This window comes from Chinchilla lanigera, unplaced genomic scaffold (assembly GCF_000276665.1).
Source record: "Chinchilla lanigera isolate Chin_1 unplaced genomic scaffold, ChiLan1.0 scaffold00105, whole genome shotgun sequence".
Taxonomy (NCBI): domain Eukaryota; kingdom Metazoa; phylum Chordata; class Mammalia; order Rodentia; family Chinchillidae; genus Chinchilla; species Chinchilla lanigera.
Genome location: NW_004955506.1, coordinates 953,593 through 969,518, shown reverse-complemented (window position 1 = coordinate 969,518; position 15,926 = coordinate 953,593). Strand labels below are relative to the sequence as shown.

General features: G+C 47.4%; 1 protein-coding gene across 4 annotated transcripts in view; it reads right to left on the bottom strand.

The window, feature by feature from the left end:
• Ccdc57 (coiled-coil domain containing 57) overlaps positions 1-15,046 on the bottom strand; it is a 106,231-nt gene extending 91,185 nt beyond the window's left edge. The window contains exons 1-3 of one of the 4 annotated variants that reach the window (XM_013506058.1): positions 14,857-15,046; positions 3,717-4,125; positions 516-624 (exon numbers count right to left, since the gene is read on the bottom strand). In XM_013506058.1, coding sequence (XP_013361512.1) covers positions 516-624; positions 3,717-4,125; positions 14,857-14,875 — 537 coding nt within the window. In that variant the 5' untranslated portion in view covers positions 14,876-15,046. The remainder of the gene's footprint in view (positions 1-515; positions 625-3,716; positions 4,126-14,856) is intronic. The other 3 variants (XM_013506055.1, XM_013506057.1, XM_013506056.1) reach the window with 3 other exon arrangements.
• Positions 15,047-15,926: the final 880 nt, after the last annotated feature.

The following is a 15,926-nucleotide window of genomic DNA, read 5'->3' as shown; positions in this document are numbered from 1 at the left end:
GAAAGACAGCTCTTGGCCTGCTACTAGGCTTTGGTGTAAATTGAACACTTGACCATGAGTCACCAAGGTACCATGTGACCTGAGCTGCCCATCATGAACTGTGTCATCCAACCCTCCAAGCTGTAAAGTTTGGCATGTATAGCAAGACCCCATCACTAAACAGAAATGTAAGCTACACAGTCAGCCCAGGCAGGTCCTACAAGCACAAGCAAGAGCCTGAAGGAGGGACCCAATGCCTCTGGCCCCACTGCTGCTTCACTGCCTTCTCTCCCAGCCTGTACCCATGTGTGGCCTCTGTGAGTTCCCGACAGAGGAAAGGAAGACTCTCCTGGTTTGCAAGTGGCCTGCATGGCATGGACTCACCACCCAAGCATGGATGGCAGCAGCACCGTAGACCCTCTGAAGGACAGTGGTCCAGGGAGACCTTCCCAGGAGGTAGAATGCCAACCACTCCACAACCCCATGCAATCTAGGAGCCAGAGCAGGCAAGCAGAGACCAGGTCCAGATGCTCTACCTGTCTCTGCAGAGCAAGTTCACCATCGAGTTGCTCAAGTTTTCTCTCCAGCCTCCACTTCAGATTCTCATACTGCTCCCGCTGGTGGTCCATCTCATCATTCTTGTCACTGTGGTAATAAGACACAGCACTAATAAAGCACATGAAATATTCACAAAACAGACACTTGCCAGGGCCCCTACATGTGGAGGTGGTGCTTTGCTTTTGCCGGGGTGGTGGCAGTGGGGTCCAGAGGGAGCAGGGCTTCTGCCCACTTAGACCTGACTACTGCACCTGACCAGGCTGTGCACAAATCAGCTCCTAATGGGCCTGGCTACTAAGAACCAGGAAAAGTGCACTAACACAGGCCAACACCAAGACAACACTGATATGAATAAGCAACTTAGAAAAACAAATGAAAAAAACAAGATCTCAGCACAGAAAAAGTAGAGCAAAGAATCAAACAAAATTTTTTTTCAGTACTGGGGATTGAACCCACAGCCTCAAGCATGCTCAGCCAGTGCTCTACCAGACAGTTACATTCCCAGCACTTAGAGGGTTTTCGTTTTTTCTTTTCTTTCATTCATTCATTCTTTCTTTCTTTCTTTTTTGTACTAGGGGTCAAATAATCTAAGGGCACTCTACCACTGAGCTATACCTCTGGCCCTTCTTTTAACATTTTATTTTGAGACAAACTCTTGCTATGTTGCCAGTCTGGCCTTGAACCTGTGATCCTCCTGCTTTAGCCTCCTGAGTAGCTGTAATTACAAGTGTGTGCCACTGCATCCAGCTCAAACGGAAATCTGAAAACCAGAAAGTACAACAACCAAAATAAAAGACTCACTGCATGGACACAATGGTAGAACAACCATGACAAAAAGATGGAATCAGTGAGACAAACAACAGAAATAACCTTATCTGAACAACAGGAAGAAAATAAATTAAAAAAAAAAAAATGAATACAGTCCCAGGGACTTGTAGGGTAATAACAAAATATCTAACACTCATGCATTGGGGGCCCAGAATGGAAGGGAAGAGTGTGGGACTGAAAGAGGATTTAAACATACATGAACGGGCCCAGATTTGGGGAAAAAGAATAGGCAAAGGATTTGAGGAGACATGTCATAAAATAATGTAAGCACTTTTTTTTTTTTTTTTTTGAGACAGGGTCTTGCTATGCAGTTCAGACTGGCCTTGAGGTCACTTTGTAGCCCAGGCTGGTCTCAAACTTTCAATGATCCTCCTGCCTCAGCCTCCCAAGTGCTGGAATTACAGGCATGCGCCACCGCGCCCAGCTCAAATCAGATATGGGAAAGTCTGCAAAAATTGGATATTTTAACAAGATTGATAATGTGACCATGGGAATTTTTTTTTTGAATCTGGAATCGAACTCAGGACCTCGTGCTTGCCAAGCAGATGCTGGGCCGCTGAACTATATCCCTGGCTCTATGAAGCACTTTAAAAAAAAAAAAAAAAGTAAACCACCTCAAATTCAAAACATCTGTGAGAAAGAATGTCCACGCCCAGTGCACACACCTGTGACCTTTCCAGGGCCGGTGAGGACCAGCCTGAGCGGTCACAGCCACACAAGGATGGGAGCCCAGCCCCAGTGGCCTCCCCCTACAGGGAGCTGGCTTCAGGTCCACTGCCCAGCCCCTCCCAGGTCTCCAGGGATGGTGGTGCTGTGCTGCAGTGACTAAGTGAACTGACACCCCACATCTGTCCTGCAACACATTGCTGAGGGACCATGGATACATGGAGCTTCCTCGAGGTCAGTGACTCTGTGACAGGTTCATTTTGTTTTTTGGGTTTTCAAGACAGGGTCTCACTATGCAGTTCACGTGGCCTTAAATTCACTATGTTGCCCAGGCTGGCCTCGATCTCATGCAATCCTCCTGCATCAGCCTCCCGAGTGTGGGGATTACAGGTATGTGCCATCATGCCCAGCCTGATAGGTACAACTGCTGCAGGGACCTTGGAAGCTACCTGTGGGTTCTCAATAGGAGATAATGGTGCCACATTCACCCATGCTGTTCCCTCCCCTTGCACCTGTCCACCACAGGAAGTCCCTCTGTGAGCAGGAATCTCAGCCTCCATCCTGTTGGGCAGCACACAACAGAGAGCCAGGCAGGTCAGAACTCGACACCCCACCATGGGGTGGCCAGAAGCAAGCAATGGACAACTTGGGAATTTGCTTGGATCCCTGACCATTCACCCTGTCATCTTCTGGAAGAACATTTTGTCTGTGGTTTTTTTTGGTGGTGGTGGTAGTGGGGGTTGAAGCCAGAGCCTTTACACTGAGCTACATGACCGGCCTTTTTGTCTTATTTTTGAAATAGAGTCTAAGTCACTAAGTTTGGCAGGCTGCTCTCAAATCTTGTGATCTTCCTGCTTCAGCCTCCCAGAATGCTGGGATTACAGGTATGTGCCATCATGCTTAAGTACGTTAAAAGGCTATATAAACCAGGTGCAGTGGCACACACCTATAATACTGGCATTCAGGTGGCTGAGGAAGGAGAATCACACATTTAAGCCCAGCCTAGGCTACATAATGAGAACCTGTATCAAGAAAATAACATCAAATGTTATGTAAATTAGGAGTATGTAACAACATGGAAAAACCTCCAGAACCCAGTGTGCTTGCTCTTGCTGCCACACACAGTGACAGACCTTACAAGACCTGTTCTGTTCTGAATGTGATACAGCAAATTGCACTACTTCTGAAGAGCCAGGGGAGGGGAGGGACTTGGAAATTTTTAAGCCAAGCCTGTCTTATCTTTCTTCCATACCACTTTATCAAAACTCTGCATACACATGTGAATGACAGAGACCATGTGCCGGAGGCCCTGCCAACACAACCTACAGATGGCCGCTGTAGGTTCTTATGTCAGCTTGTGTGAAGTCAGCTCACTTAGCTTTAAAATTAATATATACTCTACACTAAAATAAACAAGCATGTTTCATTAAGATAACATATCTATAATTAGTAAAACAAATTCTACATGTTTAAATGAACCTTGAATAATTTCTGTCACATGGGAACAGGCATCCAGGGCTGCTGGGCCTGCATCATCCTGGCATGCTGAGGCTGCACACCCTGCTGCCTAGAGTCTGGGGCTCACGGTGAGGGCATGGTGCATGTGGCCAGTAATGGGCTGCTAGCCAAAAGCAGGAGGCAGCGGGCCCCTTGGCATCTGTGGCATTCACTGTGGAGGGTCTCACCTGTGGATGCGGTCCAACTCCAGGCGATGCTCCTGTGACCTGAGCTGCAGCTGCTCCTGCAGCTCCACCACATGCCTGACTTCTCTGGCGAGCTCCTGCTTCAGCTTGGCCACCTCTACCTTGAGCTCGCTCATCTCTGCCTGCCTGGCTTCCTCCTGCCCCCTGGCCCGGGCAAATGCAGCATCATAGCGCTCCAGCTCATGGTCCCGCTCTTCCAGCACCTGCAGGTTGTAGACGAAGTCTTCCTGAAGGCGCCGCAGCTTCCCCTGTGCCTCCTCCAGCTGTCGCTGAGTGTCCTGCAGAGCCGCCTCCTGTAGTCTGCTGTGCTGGGCCTGCAGTACCCGCCACTCCTCCTCCTTGCGCATCAGCAGCTCACTCAGGGCCTGCTCAGAGCTCAGCATGGCCGTAGCTACAGCAGGAGGAAGGAGTGCATGCACCATCAGTTACTCTGGCCTTTCTTCTCCAGTGTCCACCTCAGATCCCCAGCCAGGGCAACTAGAGACAGGACAGAGCTCTGGGCCTGCTACCAGCTGTCTGGTCACACCATGGTTCTGGAGTGGGCAGGGCAGAACTACCAGGCCCAGCCCTCAAGGGCTTGCCTGCACCTTGACCATGGGCTACTCTACCCTAACCTCACTCTACAGCAAGGAGTGGAGAAAGGCAGGTGGGAAACAGAGTTTGCACACTGACAAGAGCTACTTTATGGATAAAGTAGCTTCCTGGAGCACAGTGGAGGGTAGGTATTGGGAGGTAGGAAGAACATGTTCAAATGGGAAGGGAAAGGTAGGGGAGTGGAGCGGAGGGAAGGGAAGGGGGAAAAAAGAATAGAAGAAAAAAAAGGAAACAAAGCTTTTGTAAACCCCTTGGAAGAAGGGTTGAAGGGAGGTGAGGGGAATGGGAAAAAAAAGAATCAAGACATATCCTCATGGTACAAATTCCCAGATGAATGTGGTCACTATGTATGACAAATACGTACTAATAAGAAATATAAAGTAAAAAAAAAAAAGTTTCCTGGAGTGCATACACTTTAACTGAGAAACTGAGGCAGCTAAGTAGCTGAGCTAGGGCTGGCACCACACAGGGTTCTGAGAACCAGCACCAATTCCCATCGGCACTTGGCTCCAGAGCTGGAACTCAGGCCCCTGAAAGATTCACCCCACACAAGTTCCCCTGCTCTTTTAATTTTTTTTTTTTTTTGTACTGGGAATCGAACTCATGACCTCAGGCTTGCCAGGCAAGTGCTTATGCCACTGAGCTATATTCCTGGCCCTCCCCTGCTCTTTTACTTCCAATCATGGACTCATATTTCAGTAAGACAATAACTTGCAAGAAAAGGTGAACTTAAAAAAAACAAAGACACACTAATATGGAAATCCATTTTTCTTTTTGAGACAAGGTCTCACTAAGTTGGTTAGGCCAGCCTCAAACTCAATATCCTCCGGGCTCAGATTCGCTGGACACTTGGGACTATAGGCATGCACTATCACACCCAATAAAGTCTGATTATTTTATTATTAGATTCGACAACATAAAACTACTTTGTTATATTGATAACAAGTGTCTAAAAACCTCTTACATCTGTACTGCTGAGGACCCGCCATAGACCACAACTATACCCAGAGCCCACTCCTTACCAGGGCACACTAGAGACCCTCACCTGTCCTGGTCAGGCCCCATCCCTGCACCCAGCATGGCTTCTGACATGCAGAAGGAGTCATTCTGGGACTCCCTAGCTTGCTTCATGCCAGCAGACCCATGGCACTATGGCCAGGGGTGGGCAGGCAGGGGCTTGAGAGCTGCTTTTGGAGGTTCTTCCCCGAGCACACTTTCCCAGGAGTGCCACGTGTAGACCTGAGGACATCTGGCAGTGACAGTTTTATCCAAAGACTGCCACATCTGGTTCTCTATGAGCCCACCTTCTTCAGACAGGAAAAGCACTGCCTCAGGTCAGCACACGCCTGAGAACTCTGCTCCTCTCTGCTTCCAATACCTGCAACTGAACTGCTCTGCCCCAGACCATTTCACAACTGGTTCTTGGTGTAGGGCTCCATTCCGGCTCGTCCAGACCTGTGTTGCCATAAAATTACCTACTTTCTGCTTCAGGATTTGCCAGCAGGGCTGGCAGTAGCCTTGCTCCTTCAATGACTCAAAGCACATTGCTCTCAGTGTCATGTCCTTGGGGCAACTCCAGAGCCGGGGCCTAAGTGGCAGCTTCTGTTGGGACTGCTTGGCCACCATGGGTGCCAAGCCAGTGCACCAAATCCTGAGGCAGAAAGTGGACAAATTTCTGCAGACACAACTGGATGAGCCACAATGAAATCCCATAGCAAACAAGGGCCAACTGGGAAATGGTCTGGGCCAGAGTGCAGTTCATTCAGGGATGTTAGGAAGTGGAAGGGGACAGGAGTCTTTCTCAGGTGATAGATCCAAAGCTAAATCACATCTTCAGGACACACAAGAACAATCCACAAGTTCTTGGCAGCCAGATAAAAGTAGCTATCCACACCACTTCCAAGGCCTGGAGGCCAGGATCCCACTCTATCCCAGAACACTTTCTTTATTGTTTTGGTTTGGTTTTTGTTTTCTTTTGAGACAAGGTCTCCCTGTGTAGTGTAGGCTGACCTTGAACTCACTTATACAGCCAAGGCTGGCCTCAAACTCACGGCAATCTTCCTGCCTCAGGCTTCCAAGTGCTGGGACTACAGGCGTACCACACATCACGCCTGGTGAGACACTTTCTAGAACAGGCCAGACAGCTTTTGAAAGCTTCACTTAATGGTGAAGAAATGGACTGCTGTTACATTCCAGCTGGCCAGGATTGCCACTGATTTCAAGGTTTCTACCTTGACTGTGGACAGTGTCCAGACTGAACAGGAAGCAGGCCTGGCAGTAAAAAATTTGTGCTCTGCACTGTGCTGCCACTTGGCCAGCTTGCCCAGCGGTGTGATACCCAGCAGACACTAGGATGGCTACCTGACATGGGTCTGAAACAAACTTCAATACTTGCTGTCTTATTTACTTTTCTCATTGCTGAGACAAAATACCCAACACCTAAAGTTAAAGGAGGAAGGATTTATTTAGTTCACAGTTTGTAGAGGTTTCAGTCCATAGTTGGCTGGCTTCAAGGCAGGAGGGCACGGCAGAGAGGCAATGGTTCATGGCAGCAGAAGACAGCAAAAGCAAGCCAGCGAAGGGGGAGACCAGCCTCTTCCTGTCCCTCATATTGTATTCAGTCTACAGGGACCAGGGTGGTGTCCATCCAATCAGTGGACTGAGCCAGCAATCACCCACCCTTATTTCCAGCACTGCACTACAAATCAATCACTCTAGATACAGCCACCTCTGAAAAAACCATATGACCACATGAGGCTTTAGGAGGACATCTAGACACAAACCATAATACTTGGACATGGAGATTGTACATGGGTTTCAGAGTCTGTACTCGGGGATAAACAGAAACTGTAATAAAAGAACACAGCCAACCCCAAAGGTTCTTCAGAGAATAAAGAGTACAGTTAGCCATGATGGTGCTTATTTGATAATGTGTAGAATGTGCAAGCCACTAGCATCAGACAGCCTTAAAGCTGTCAAGCTTCCTGAATGTGACTCTTCTGTCCGATTTCTTCTACCACAAACCACAAACCATATCAGAGTTGACAGAAGGTGGAGCCCTAGTCTGATAAAGAAGCTCAGACTAGGTATAAAGGGAACCACTTGTAAGCTCTTTCCAGGGCATCTTTCTGTCCTACAAGGCTAGTTTTAGGAATTCTTATATTTGTTTTTCAGAAAAGTGAACAATTAGCAAATGGTGCAAGTTTTATAATAAAAAAAAATCAACCACAAAAATGAGCCGCACAGTCAAAACTATTACTATAATATCTTGGTAACAGAACAAGAAAAATTGAGCAAAAATTGTCAATGGTCTGGTCCAACATCTGGAGAACCCCAAAATATCCCACTAGGACTACGGAGGCATCACAGATTCTACAGGAGGAAAGCGGGTACCCCATGGACAGTGGTAACACTGAGCATGGACAAGAGGAAGTCCCACACGGAAGACACCAAGGACTGGGATGGCTGAAGAGATGTGAAGGCCATCAGTGACCACAGAGAGCTGCTGGAGGGCCAAATGCAAAGTAACAAGTCTTTCAGGTAGAAGGAGTGAACCAGTGCTTTAGGCTGCAGGTATCTTTCCGCACAAGTGTTCAGAGTGTTCAACAGACTTTCTTATAAGAGCATGAATCACATGTACAGGGCTTGGCAGATTTTTCTGTGAAGAACCAGGCAGTAACTACCGGGGCTCTGAGCCACTGCTAGACTCTAGTTGCAACTACTCCACCCTCAGTGAAAACAGCCACACAGTGGACAGTGCGGCTGTGCTGCCACAGGCTGGCCTGCTGCCCTGCATGGGGAGGCTTTCATCAGCACTATGTGACAGACACAACAGGAAGTTCCTCACAGCTAATCCTAGTGATCCCTTAACCCTGCAGGGGTCTAAAGCTCCCTCTGAACTCCCCTGTGTGTACACAGGGTGCTGCATGGCCTTCAAAAGCTTCTGGTCTAGGGGGAGGGTGGGCACATAACTTCAGCATAGTGAGTTTGAGGCCAGCCTGAACTATATAGCAAGAACCTGTTTCAATTTTCAAAAAGGCAGGGAGGGGGGTGTGCAGTCCACCTGGGCACCTCTGCACAAGAGGGCTGGCTGTGCAGAGGAGTGGTACCAGGGCACAGAAGGGTCGTACACCGGCCCAGATGAACAAAATGCATTGGCGAGAGGCTCTGGCAAGCCCTGAGGTGTCTTCTCCTCTCTAGCAAGCTCACTACAACTAACACATCCCCGATAAGTGGGAAGAGTGTGGCATCATCAGGCCCTGCCTGGGTAAGATTACTGAACCAGAGTATATGCCAAAGATATGCCTGGGGCTATCAGGTCTGCAGAAGCCACAGGGAAATTAATCACCCTTCTGTTCAGATGCATAAAAATGTGGAGCAACTGTTTTTAGAATAAACATTTGATGGGTACTTAATTGAAAAAGCATCGTCTGACCCCAACAGAATACAAGCAGTTTCAGATTCTAAAACGTACGCAAAAGGACAATTTGTAAAGGCTAAAAATGAGTGATGCAATGCTCATACACAAGCGTTTGGACACACCAGCTGGGCAGACTTCCAGAGCAGCAGTTTCCTTCCGCATCCTTTCTCTGAAGAGCTATACTCACTTGACTCTCCACTCAGCCACCAATAAAAAGTCACCCTCTCCAATGCAGAAGAACCAAAATCTACTTTGCATGAGGAAAGCTGTTCTCTTGCTGCTGCCCTAAAAACACACACAATGATCTTCACTCATAAGCATTCTGAGGGACCCGAAGGCAATCAGGTGACATTTGTTCTATGCTAGAGCAGGAACTCAAGCCTGCAGCTACTCCTTAAATGGATACAGGGGGAAAAATATGGACCTGTGTCTCCAAGCTCTTTTTCCTTCCCTCATTGGTTGCCCAAAAGTAGCTGCAACTATTTTTAAAACCTCAGCTGGGCGTGGTGACCCATACCTGTAATCCAGCACTCTGGAGGTTAAGGCAGCAGGATCACTGAGAGTTTGAGGTCAGCCTGGGCTACACAGGAAGACCTTGTCTCAAAACAAACAAACAAACAAACAAAACAAACAAAACAACAAACAAAACAACAAAACAAACAAACAAACAAAAAAACAGAAAAAGAGTAGCAAACAGAAACAACTCTGAAAAACAATGTTTTGATTATATATCCTAAGTATAAAACAAAAGCTACATGCAAATATTATGCTCTATAGTTAGTAGGCTTATTTCTCATAGGAGTATGGATTGGCAATTCTCAAACTACTTTACATTTATTCCAGGACCAAGTGAACCAGTAAAGATATTGAGAATAATAGGAGCCCGATTGAAAGAGGTCAGGAAAAGACAGAATGAAAGAGAATGTGGTGACAGAATAGTGAGAGTAAATTCATAGTGCAGACACAGAGATACAGACATAGGCACATGTATATACTGCATACAAACATGTTTACCACCTATGGTGACTGAGAAAGCCAAGAAGCAATGACAGCCTAACAGTAACAAGCCTACCTACTATGGGAGCTTTGGTTTCTAAACATCACCTTCTAACTGGTCAGGGCTAGGGTTCCTTTGAGAAGTGACTGGTTCTGGGCTTGTCAAGGAGAGCACAAGACACATCAAAGACATGCTGTGGTGCCAGAGCAAGGGAGTGCTCCAAAATTCACAAAAGCTGTTGTGACAGGGAGCATAATGGACAACGCAAGCAACAAAATATAGGGCAGCAATGGATTACTCCATGAAAAACAAATAAAAATATCTATACTAACACCAAAAATAAGTGAATAGCCCCCTTTTTGCTCTAGTTGCTTTTGCTGTCTTTTGCTGCCATAAACTGTTGCCTCTCTGCCATATGCTCCTCTACCCTGCTTTGGAGCCAGCTGATTATGGACTAAAACCTCTACAAACTATAAGCTAAATAAACTTTTCCTCCTTTAACTTTGGGTGTTGGGTATTTTGTCCCAGCAATGAGGAAAGTAACTAAAACAGAATTTGGTACCAGCAAAGTGGGCTCATTGCTGTGACTATATCTAACCATGTGGTTCAGGAGTCTTTGGAAATGGCTAGTGGGAAGAGCTTGGAAAAGTTTGGCAGTGCTGCTGAAAAAGTACAGCTGGAACGCTTAGGCTGTTCTGTATGGGAGATTCTGGTCAGCGCTCAGAAGACTAGAAAGCTGTAAAGACCAGGCTTGGGAGGTTTCTGCTGGGATGAAGGACTGTATTGGCTGTTGGACTCCAAGGGATGTGTGTTATGTACTGGCAGAAAGTTTTTCTGCATTTTGCTCGTGTCCAGAGACTTTGCCTGAGACTGAGATTAAAGGCAGTGGACTCCTTAATCTGGTAGAAGAAATTTCAAGCCAGTCTAATGTTGAGGCAGTGGCATGGCTATTGTTGGGAACTTTTAGCCAGATTTATGTTATGAATCAAGAGCAAAGAGCTCAGCCGAATGATTTAAAATGTAGTGAGTTTGGCTAGAAAGGAAGCTCCAGTAAAGCTGTGGACTGCAAAGATAGGACAAAGTGATTGCTGAGAAGGAACAGGAGACTAGAAAAGACAGCCTGAGAGCAGCACAAGAAGCAGCAAGTCTCCACCCTTTGCAGCCTCAAAATTACAAAAGTAAAAGACTTTGAGAAGAAAGCCATGGAGCACCATGTTCCAGAGTGACTGCAGCATAGAGAATTTGTTCCTCAGAACTGGATTCAGAGTGCTCAGCGATCCTGGCACTCAACCCCTACAGCCAAGAGAGAGGGAAGCCTGGCCACTGTCCAGCTGTCAGTAGACCTTAGGATTATGCACATGGCACTGGTTTTAGGCACATGAGGAATGGAAGAGTTGTGGGGTCAGAGAGACTTCCACAGATTTCAGCAGGCTTGGGAAGCCAGGCAGTGTGCCCCTGAAAAGGCAGTGTGTGAAGCTATATGAAGCCAAAGGAGCACAAAGACCCTACAAATTTGGAGAAGCCAGGAACGTGGATTCTCTAAGGAAAACTACAAGGAGGGAGAAGCAGGCCCAAGAGAAAAATCAGCAGTGCCTTTGGGGTGGAGCCACCCAAGCCCTTTGGAGTTTAAATTTTGCCACAAACTGCCTCAGATGTTTTGCCTCCTGGATTTTTGACTTACTTTAGTCCCATTCCTTTATATCCCTGTTTATAACATTTGGAATGGAAGTGTCTACCCTGTGCCACTGAATGTTGGAAGTGTTTAACTTTCTTTTCTTTTATATAGGGCTCACAGCTAAGTTTGCCTTAAATCTCAGAGTTGACTTTTTTTTGGTACCAGGAATCAAACTCAGGACCTCATGCTTGGCAGGCAGGTGCTTGTGCTGCTGAGCTACATCCCGGCCCTCAGAGCTGACATTTTTTTTTTTTTTTTTTTTGGTTTTTCTCCGGTACCGGGAACCGAACTCACGACCTTGCGCTTGCCAGGCAGGCGCTTTGCCGCTGAGCTAAATCCCCAGCCCCAGAGCTTTTTGACTTGGACTTTTCAGCAATGCCTAAACTGTTAGGATTTTGGCAACTCTTAGAGATGGACTAAATATCTTTTGTGTAAAGAAATGTACATGAGTCTTTGCAGGGGGTGGGCAGGGGCAGAATGTTATGGTTTGTATCTAGATGTCCCCCTATAGCCTTATGCAGTCATGAGGGGGCAGGCTTTTTCTGCGGTGGTTGAATCTAGAGGTTGTGACTGATTTGTAGTGCAATGTTGGGATTAAGTATGCTGGGATTAAGGGTGAGTGATTGCCAGATCAGTCCACTGACTGGATTGGTACCACCCTAATCCCAGCAGCCTAGATAAGATAAAAGGGGCAGAAAGAGGCTTGTTTCCCCCCCTTTTTTCCTCTTGTTGCTTTTGCTATTGTGGTGGATTGACAACTGGTGGTCATCTTGTAACACCTAGCTGAACTGAATCAGTGTGGTGCTGGGTATGAAAGGCCCACCAAGGACTGTTGCCAACAACATAAAAAGGAGAACTATAGAGGAAGAGGTTTGGGGCCTATTGGTTCTCCTGGAGGAGCTTGTCATACTGGCTTTCCTGATATGAACTGAGCTGTTCTCATCTTTGAAAGAGCTTGGGACCTTATTGTTGCTGAGAATGGCTGTGGTTCACTTTGGGAGAGCTCTGGTCCTTATTTTGACTGTTACTTCCTGGTTCCACTGCAGATTCCTCAGCCTACTGGCACAGATCTTTCATCCTGCTGGCACAGACTTTCTAGCTTCTACCACTGACCTTGGGGTGTTCCCAGCACAGATCCTTGAAACAGGCTTGCATGAAACATTGTTGTGGGCTCTTGGCCTCCAGTTGGACTCATGTGGGATATTGTTATGGGCTCTAGGTCTTCAGCTAGACTCATGCAGGACATTGCCATGAGATCTAGGCCTTCAGCTGGATTCTTTGGGTCTTTCCTGCACTCTTTCATACTTGACTCTTTGGATGACTACCCAAATTACAATACTACAAATTATGTGCCCTGTATTAAATTGTTTCCCTTGCAAACCCTGATTACAACAGCTATGTTCTGCTGCCATGAACTGTTGCCCCTCTGCCATGTGCCACCCTGCCTGGGAGCCAGCTGATTATGGACTAAACCTCTACAAACTGTGAGCTAAATAAACCTTTCCTCCTTTAAATAAATTTTTAAAAAATGAATAAATAGAAAAATTGAAAGGGAAGGCTCTTATAGCAGAGTTCCAACTAATAAATGTAGGAATAATAGAAATAGAAAAACCATTTGGCAAATACCACAGTGGTAATTATTTCAGGTCTGAAGCTGCCAGAAGCAGACAGGAGTGAACATATTTGTACACTCAGGCATCTCCTGACTCTCTGGGCTCCATTAGAGCAGCATAAGTGCTATCCTGTGCCAGCACTGGCTGAGGCCCCATGGCTTCAGTGAAAGGAAAAAATGCAGTAATAAAAATGGAGAAGGCTCCTCAAGCATCTAATTTCTAAAGAAGGAAAAGAAGTCAGAAAAGGGGCAGAGGATGTAGTTCAGTGGCAGAGCACTTGCCTAGCAGGTGTAAGCCCTAGATTAAATCCCAGCACTAAAAAACAAACAGAAAAGCCCTCAGAGCAATTAATTAAACCATGGAGTGACTAGAAAATCTGTAGTTTCCCATAGGAATGGAATTTTTTTTCTTTTGAGACAGATCTCATTATGCATTTCAGGCTGGTCTTGAACTCACCATACACCCTAGGCTGGCCTCAAACTCACAGAGATCCTCCTGCCTCAGCCTCCTGAGGGCTGGGATTACAGGCATGTGCCACCATGCCCAGCAGGAATAGAAATTTCTTCAATGTGACTTTCTTAGGGTGAGAAAGAATTATAGTTAGTGCATAGCTCCAGTGTCTCAAGCCAAAAGGTAAAAATGTTTCCAGATTCTGATAAATTTGCAAAGTTGAGGAGCAGGCTTGCCTTGTCTATATGAGTGGCCCAACAGGGGATCCTGGGATGTAGATGGAAGGACAGAGACCTCCTGCCTCCCCAGAACTAGCTCCAGGCCTGTGCCATCCCCATTTCCTTACAGAAGCTGCTGAAGTTCCCTCCAACCTTGATCTTTCTGGAGGACCCTCAGGCACCCAGACAGGAAGTCTCGTGGTGACAGCTTTCTGCTGTTCTGCCAGGAACTCTCACCCTCCTCCCCAACAGCAGCAGCAGTCAGACCTACTCCACTCTGATTCAGCTCTGAAACAAAAACAACTGTAAAATAGATCCTAAATTCTGCCTGAATGGCAAAATAGTGCATTTAGTAACTCATGACTTCTTCCTTTCCTTGGGCAATGTAATGAGAAAAATGTGAAATTAAATGAAAAAAAAAAATTTCAAGAAACACATGCACCAGGCGTAGTGGCACACACCTGTAATCCCAGCACTTGGGAGGCTGAGGCAGCAGGATCACTTTGAGTTCAAGGCCAACCTGAGCTACATAACAAGATCCTACCTCAAAAAACAAAAATTTAAAAAAGAAAGAAAGAAAGGGGGCTAAAATTGGTGACAGAAAGTATGGCTATAGCAGAATATTTACACAGTTTCAAAGTATCTTCCCAAAGGTATTTATTGTTTACAAAGGGGAAAATAGTAACTTTATGATAGATACTTGGCAGATTGTCACTTAAACCATCAAAATTATCCTCACCAGTAATGGGACAAATTGGCATCATGTATTTTCTAGGAAGCATTGCAGATACTATTTCCTTTTGGAAGTTGTCTTGCCAAAAATGCATAACTTGAAATTAGTCATGGGATAACACCAGACAAATCCTAACTACCTCATAAAAGTCAAAGAGGAAATGGGGTGCTAGTCTACGCTGAGAAACAATAAGAACACATAAAAGCCAAGCATGGTGGTGCATTTCTATAATCCCAGCTACTCGGGAGGCTGACGCAGGAGGATCACAATTTCGAGACCAGCCATCCTAGGCAACCGGAGACCCTGCCTCAAAACAATAAAAATGGCTCGGGGTGTAGCTCAGTGGTGGAGAGCTTCCCTACCATGCGCGAAGCCCTCTGCAATCACTGGTAAAGGGGGAAAAAAAAGTATGCGCAACACACATTTCAGCAAATCCTGCATCGTAGATCGTGGTATTCTAGTGTGGATTCCTCGTTTGGATAAATGGCAGCTATATAACAGGCTAACGCGTTGTGGGCTCGAGAAAAGGCACCGGGAAGTTCGCAGGATGCTCCTTCCGCAGCTCTCCGCAGGCCACGGAAAAGGTAAACATCAGACGCGCACTCGACCAGTAGCCGCGCCACTCACCGCTCCCACTTTCAGGGCAGGCTTCGCTAGGGTCGGCCACGTCCCCAAGTGCCCCGACAGCAAGAGGAGTCTGGTAGGGGAGGGTTTCGAGTCTTCCGAGGAATGGCGACCAGGGCGACCCTAGGGACCCGCCGTGCACCCGCGCCTCTCTTTATTACCAGCCCAGCTGCTTCCGGCGGCCCTCGTTGCCCTAGCGATCTCAGTTAGTCATCGGCTGTCCGGGTGCACTCTGCCCGGAGCTCAAGTCCCACCGGCCAGAAACTGGAGCCCCGACGCCAGGTTCCGGCTTCTGCTCACCCTATGTTTTGCGCAGCTGCCAAGGGAAAAGGGACAGGGGAGAAGGGGCCGCCACGTGATCCCCAGACGGTCCCAGGGCGCCCCCGCACCCCCGACACTGTGTCGCGGGACAACCCGAGGGCTGGGCTCCGGACTGGGGGCGGCTGGCACCCTGGGTAGTATTTGGGGACTGGGCGCCCGGGCTTCGCCAACCCACCAGCAGTGCCAAACCCTGCAGGGGTTGAGCCGCGCAGAGGGCAGCTCCTGGGCCAGACGCACCCACAAAGATGTACACGCCCCTGCCTCAGCTCCTGTTCCAGTCACACCTGTACCAGTCACACCTCTGAGGGTGGCAAGGGGAGTTTGCCCCTCTGACAGCCACAAAAATAGGGTGGGGCTCTTGAGGGGGCCCTGCCTGGACTTGGTGCTGAAAGGAGGAGCATCAGCTGGACCACCCAGAAGGGAACTGGGTCTTGCTATGTCTGCATGCTGGCTCCCTATGCCTCAATTCCCTCATCTGTAGAGTGGGGATGTATAAGAACCCCTGTACTATGGACTGAATTGTGTCCTCCCAAAATTCGTGTGTGGA